At 30.4% G+C, this 7,427-nt stretch overlaps 2 protein-coding genes across 2 annotated transcripts; both read left to right on the plus strand.

Annotated features, from left to right (window-relative positions):
* Positions 1–13: 13 nt before the first annotated feature.
* LOC119664549 (cytochrome P450 4d8-like) lies at positions 14–788 on the plus strand (the record flags this gene model as incomplete). The annotated part of the gene is made up of 2 exons (XM_038074020.1): positions 14–323; positions 404–788. Coding segments are annotated over 2 exons (660 nt in total), but the record flags the coding sequence as incomplete, so codon positions are not given.
* Positions 789–3,213: 2,425 nt separating this feature from the next.
* LOC119664548 (cytochrome P450 4d8-like) lies at positions 3,214–4,900 on the plus strand (the record flags this gene model as incomplete). The annotated part of the gene is given in 5 exon segments (XM_038074019.1): positions 3,214–3,375; positions 3,438–3,824; positions 3,877–3,946; positions 4,008–4,576; positions 4,657–4,900. Coding segments are annotated over 5 exon segments (1,424 nt in total), but the record flags the coding sequence as incomplete, so codon positions are not given.
* Positions 4,901–7,427: the final 2,527 nt, after the last annotated feature.

A 7,427-nucleotide genomic window follows, 5' to 3' on the forward strand; every position in this document is an offset into this window, starting at 1 on the left:
CTTGTTACTTCAATCCAATGTTGATGGAATTCCGTTAACGAATGAGGATATTCGTGAGGAAATTGATACATTTACGTTTGAGGGACATGACACAACAACATCGGCAATTTGTTTCGCATTATTCGAAATATCTCGACACCCTCAGGTGCAGGAAAAAATTTTGACTGAAGTTAATGATGTTATAAATTTTAGTAGTAGCAATCCTATTAAAATCCAAGATCTTAACAAATTAAAGTATACTGAATATGTTATTAAGGAGACATTACGTTTGTATCCATCAGTGCCTATTATTGGAAGAAAAATTATGTCGGACTTTAAGTATTGTACGTATTTTAAAATTAAAGTATTTTGTATAGAAATTAACACAAAACTCAGTCCATAATGTCACACAAAAATATTTCAGCTCATTCAAAGATTGGTGATGGTGTGTTACCAGCGACTACAGAGGTTTACGTTGACTTTTTTAATACAATGCGTGATCCGGATAATTATGAGAATCCAGAAGAGTTTATACCTGAACGATTTGAGAACATGAAAATGGAATCTGCATTTGTTTATTTGCCTTTTAGTGCTGGACCCAGAAACTGTATTGGACAAAAGTTCGCAATGTTGGAAATGAAAATGATTTTGGCAAAAGTTGTATCAACTTTTGAGTTACTACCAAGTAAGGAAAGTATCCAAATTGAATATGCAGTCATACTTCGTTCATATAATGGTTTTCCAGTAATCATGAAAAAAAGAAAAGTCTACTAACATAATTTAATTGTGTTTAGGAATTAAGAATTTAAAATTAATGCTGAAATTAAATCAACAAAAAACTGTTTTATTTTATTTAAGTTTGTAAAAAAACAAGTTGTTTAGAAAAATAATATTTATTAAACCACAAGACATCAAGCATATACGCGATTATTGGTATGGTGATCGGTGGAATGGAGTAGGTAGAGCAAGTTTTTAGAAAAATTACAAATAAGTAAGGAGCATGTTAGTATTAATATCGAAGCCGTATCCTTTTGGGCTCAAAATCTTATAGAGATATAGTTGGTTAAATAATAGAAGAAATAATAGTAACACCAAAAATAAGAACAAATTTTTATAGAACGAAAGTTTCTGACAAAAACTGCAAAGCCAGCAATATTGGAAGTAGAGTACGTATAGAAGAAAGCCAATAAATCTGATAGTCTGAATGTTTGGAAACTTTGCAAACTCAAATAAATATTTAAATTCACTAATCTTGAATTTTTAGTCGGTCTTTATATTATTTTGAGATAATGCTTAATTATTTAAGTATATGGACTTTCAAAAAATAATTATTTTTCATAGTGAATTTTTTCTCTTAGACTAGAATAAAGACTGACAGCCATATTGAAGAGCTGGTAATGTATGTTTAGATGACACAGAATCGTCAGCAATATTAACGCTGTCCTATGAGGAGTATTGCCTCTTCTAATAAAAATAATTAGTTTATAAATGCAAGACGATTGTTAAAAATACATATACTACATTCATATACATATACTTAATTTACTATATATACATATGGTATATTTTGTATTATATTTCAAATTTTCATCAATATAATTTCTCTAATGTGAATCACCAATATTAATATAAGTTATTTACAATGCAAATTTTTTGTTTACTAATATGTAATAAAATGAAATAAATAAAATGATATGAAACAAACATTATGTACATATAATTTTCTGCGTAAAATACCAAATACACTCAATCGTACAAACAACAACAAATTCTATCATCCCTAAAAGAATTTGTATTAATTGTTACATTCTGTACATTCTTTTCCATTTAGTGCTCCTCTTTAAGTTTTGCTCACGAAGTGTCTCAATAATTTTACTGCGAATAATAATTGCAAATCCAGATATTTGAAGACTCCGGATTCACAAAAAATCTAATATTTTTTTCATTTCCGAAGACTTCGTTTATTATACGATTAATCGAATTCTCCGAATACTTTGTAAAATCGAATACGAACAGCTATCGAACACTAAACTAGACTATTACAGACTATTACATCTTTTTCTGTTTCAAAGCTGTTTCAAAGCTGTTTCACTATTTCATTCATTTCACTACTTTGATCAATCTTGGATCTTTGAGGTAGTGAAGATTGTTTAAGTGTAACTGTAAAAACAATTAAATTTTTTGCATTGACTTTTGTTTTCATTGAATTCAAATTATTTTATATTTTACTCCCAATAGTATTTCTCTCTTTTTTCTCTTATCCTCCTCTTCCAATGGAGCATAGAGCCTTTTCCTCCTACATAGATTTGGCACCTCCAAAATCCTTGTGCCTTATGCAGAAGATATAATTACCCCTTGTGTAATATTTTTCCTTGTTTGATTATCAAGGTTTTGTGAATCTATAGGTGAGTCAGAGTCTCCAAGTGAACATATTTATATAGTCAGACTGGACAAACTCAGTTTGATACAAGTCAGACGCCCGCTGCAGCGAGGTATTCATGAGCTGCCAAACATCGGCGGGCCCTTAAATCGAATATGTCGAAGTGGCCCCACAAAGGCTCTCTCTCGTTTGCCGAGACCTAGAGCTCCACATAAATTGGTTACCTTGTTCCGCTCATATGTTGCTCACGTAGCCCATGGTGCACAACGGGAACGTAAGAGTAGTAATTGCGCGGGTTAGGTCAACCGTAACGGCTGCCCAGTTGTGGCTTAACGACGCCATTTTAACTCAAGTCCAAAAACTAAGGTTGTTATTTAAGTATATGTGTGTTAAAAGTCGAAAATTTTTGCAACCGAATCGTGAATAATTTAATAGCTTTTTATTTTTTGTTATTATTCACTTTTTTCGCCATATTCAAATGATTTTATGTATGAAAGACTAATTATGTGATTATTGGTTCTTTGCTTACAACACGAGTTTTTATATCTACAACTTGAATGAAAATAAACTGAAAATTACTTAATTGAGTGCTGCGGCATTTAAGATAATAGCTAGAGCAATTAAATCGTCATGACAGGATATTTAAATGGGAGGAAGATAAAATTTAATATATAACCATATATATAAAGCAATTATATTTATGTGTTAAAGTCATTCTGCTTACATTGTTAATATACGGTTTGTGTAATATATTTTAATTATAGCTTTATTTTTTGCATTGATAAAATATTTTTATATATAGTCCGAAGCAATAAAACAGATATTAGTTTTCTATAAAATATACGATTGTTTAATCCGGAAAATGATACTGCTATCGACTGTAATACTTCTCTCAGCAGCACTTTTTCTACACTTCTACAACAGGAGAAGATATCTACTAATACGTAATGTTCCAAGTTTAGATATATATCCGATATTCGGCACGGTTTCAGTATTTTTTAACTTAAGTCAGACAAGTGCGTAAATCAATAAACTAATATTAAATATAAATTTATTATACGAATTAACAAATAAATAGATTTAAATCAAATGGTTAAAAACTACTATGCGAAATATGGTAAATTGGTACACGGTTGGATTTTTCATCGACTTTTTGTCATATGCAAAGATGTGGAGATGATCGAACAAGTTTTGTCCAGCAATCAGACCATAACGAAACTGCAAATTTATGACTTTTTGAAAGATTGGCTCGGCGTTGGTTTACTTCTTAGCGATGGTAGAAAATGGTTTGCACGGCGTAAAATTATCACTCCAGCTTTTCATTTTAAGATTTTGGGGGAATTTGTAAAAGTTTTCGATCAACAAAGTACTATACTTTTAGACCGTTTGGCAACTAAAGCTGATGGTGTGAAGAGTTTCGATATTCAACCATTTATTTGTGCAGCATCTTTAGATATTTTTGCAGGTAATAAGAAAAAGTATCATTATAAAATATAATATCCTTCCCCAAATTTTAGAAAGTGCGTTAGGTACAAAAATTTATGCACAAACGGATAAATGCGTTGAATATGCAAATGCTGTAAAAGAGTAAAGAAGGCAAGAATTTCTAACAAAAATAATTTAATAAAATTTGGTTTCAAAATTACAGGATTACTGATTTAATAGCTTGGCGTTCGTTAAAACTGCCATATCAGAGTGAATTGATTTTTTCGTTGTGTTGTCCACATTTAAAGCTAAGACAAATAAAATTAACAAGACTTTTAAAAAAATTTTCAACACAAATAATTGAAAAACGTCGTCATGAATTGGAAATAGACTTGTCTCAATCCACTGAAGAAAAATCAAACGAAGACGATGAGATGATTGGTACCAAAAAGCGAAAAGCTCTCTTGGACTTGTTACTTCAATCCAATGTTGATGGAATTCCGTTAACGAATGAGGATATTCGTGAGGAAATTGATACATTTACGTTTGAGGGACATGACACAACAACATCGGCAATTTGTTTCGCATTATTCGAAATATCTCTACACCCTCAGGTGCAGGAAAAAATTTTGACTGAAGTTAATGATGTTATAAATTTTAGTAGTAGCAATCCTATTAAAATCCAAGATCTTAACAAATTAAAGTATACTGAATATGTTATTAAGGAGACATTACGTTTGTATCCATCAGTGCCTATTATTGGAAGAAAAATTATGTCGGACTTTAAGTATTGTACGTATTTTAAAATTAAAGTATTTTGTATAGAAATTAACACAAAACTCAGTCCATAATGTCACACAAAAATATTTCAGCTCATTCAAAGATTGGTGATGGTGTGTTACCAGCGACTACAGAGGTTTACGTTGACTTTTTTAATACAATGCGTGATCCGGATAATTATGAGAATCCAGAAGAGTTTATACCTGAACGATTTGAGAACATGAAAATGGAATCTGCATTTGTTTATTTGCCTTTTAGTGCTGGACCCAGAAACTGTATTGGACAAAAGTTCGCAATGTTGGAAATGAAAATGATTTTGGCAAAAGTTGTATCAACTTTTGAGTTACTACCAAGTAAGGAAAGTATCCAAATTGAATATGCAGTCATACTTCGTTCATATAATGGTTTTCCAGTAATCATGAAAAAAAGAAAAGTCTACTAACATAATTTAATTGTGTTTAGGAATTAAGAATTTAAAATTAATGCTGAAATTAAATCAACAAAAAACTGTTTTATTTTATTTAAGTTTGTAAAAAAACAAGTTGTTTAGAAAAATAATATTTATTAAACCACAAGACATCAAGCATATACGCGATTATTGGTATGGTGATCGGTGGAATGGAGTAGGTAGAGCAAGTTTTTAGAAAAATTACAAATAAGTAAGGAGCATGTTAGTATTAATATCGAAGCCGTATCCTTTTGGGCTCAAAATCTTATAGAGATATAGTTGGTTAAATAATAAAAGAAATAATAGTAACACCAAAAATAAGAACAAATTTTTATAGAACGAAAGTTTCTGACAAAAACTGCAAAGCCAGCAATATTGGAAGTAGAGTACGTATAGAAGAAAGCCAATAAATCTGATAGTCTGAATGTTTGGAAACTTTGCAAACTCAAATAAATATTTAAATTCACTAATCTTGAATTTTTAGTCGGTCTTTATATTATTTTGAGATAATGCTTAATTATTTAAGTATATGGACTTTCAAAAAATAATTATTTTTCATAGAGAATTTTTTCTCTTAGACTAGAATAAAGACTGACAGCCATATTGAAGAGCTGGTAATGTATGTTTAGATGACACAGAATCGTCAGCAATATTAACGCTGTCCTATGAGGAGTATTGCCTCTTCTAATAAAAATAATTAGTTTATAAATGCAAGACGATTGTTAAAAATACATATACTACATTCATATACATATACTTAATTTACTATATATACATATGGTATATTTTGTATTATATTTCAAATTTTCATCAATATAATTTCTCTAATGTGAATCACCAATATTAATATAAGTTATTTACAATGCAAATTTTTTGTTTACTAATATGTAATAAAATGAAATAAATAAAATGATATGAAACAAACATTATGTACATATAATTTTCTGCGTAAAATACCAAATACACTCAATCGTACAAACAACAACAAATTCTATCATCCCTAAAAGAATTTGTATTAATTGTTACATTCTGTACATTCTTTTCCATTTAGTGCTCCTCTTTAAGTTTTGCTCACGAAGTGTCTCAATAATTTTACTGCGAATAATAATTGCAAATCCAGATATTTGAAGACTCCGGATTCACAAAAAATCTAATATTTTTTTCATTTCCGAAGACTTCGTTTATTATACGATTAATCGAATTCTCCGAATACTTTGTAAAATCGAATACGAACAGCTATCGAACACTAAACTAGACTATTACAGACTATTACATCTTTTTCTGTTTCAAAGCTGTTTCAAAGCTGTTTCACTATTTCATTCATTTCACTACTTTGATCAATCTTGGATCTTTGAGGTAGTGAAGATTGTTTAAGTGTAACTGTAAAAACAATTAAATTTTTTGCATTGACTTTTGTTTTCATTGAATTCAAATTATTTTATATTTTACTCCCAATAGTATTTCTCTCTTTTTTCTCTTATCCTCCTCTTCCAATGGAGCATAGAGCCTTTTCCTCCTACATAGATTTGGCACCTCCAAAATCCTTGTGCCTTATGCAGAAGATATAATTACCCCTTGTGTAATATTTTTCCTTGTTTGATTATCAAGGTTTTGTGAATCTATAGGTGAGTCAGAGTCTCCAAGTGAACATATTTATATAGTCAGACTGGACAAACTCAGTTTGATACAAGTCAGACGCCCGCTGCAGCGAGGTATTCATGAGCTGCCAAACATCGGCGGGCCCTTAAATCGAATATGTCGAAGTGGCCCCACAAAGGCTCTCTCTCGTTTGCCGAGACCTAGAGCTCCACATAAATTGGTTACCTTGTTCCGCTCATATGTTGCTCACGTAGCCCATGGTGCACAACGGGAACGTAAGAGTAGTAATTGCGCGGGTTAGGTCAACCGTAACGGCTGCCCAGTTGTGGCTTAACGACGCCATTTTAACTCAAGTCCAAAAACTAAGGTTGTTATTTAAGTATATGTGTGTTAAAAGTCGAAAATTTTTGCAACCGAATCGTGAATAATTTAATAGCTTTTTATTTTTTGTTATTATTCACTTTTTTCGCCATATTCAAATGATTTTATGTATGAAAGACTAATTATGTGATTATTGGTTCTTTGCTTACAACACGAGTTTTTATATCTACAACTTGAATGAAAATAAACTGAAAATTACTTAGAGTGCTGCGGCATTTAAGATAATAGCTAGAGCAATTAAATCGTCATGACAGGATATTTAAATGGGAGGAAGATAAAATTTAATATATAACCATATATATAAAGCAATTATATTTATGTGTTAAAGTCATTCTGCTTACATTGTTAATATACGGTTTGTGTAATATATTTTAATTATAGCTTTATTTTTTGCATTGATAAAATATTTTTATATATAGTCCGAAGCAATAAAAC

This window comes from Teleopsis dalmanni, unplaced genomic scaffold (genome assembly GCF_002237135.1).
Source record: "Teleopsis dalmanni isolate 2A unplaced genomic scaffold, ASM223713v2 unscaffolded_contig_2183, whole genome shotgun sequence".
In the NCBI taxonomy this organism is placed as follows: Eukaryota; Metazoa; Arthropoda; class Insecta; order Diptera; family Diopsidae; genus Teleopsis; species Teleopsis dalmanni.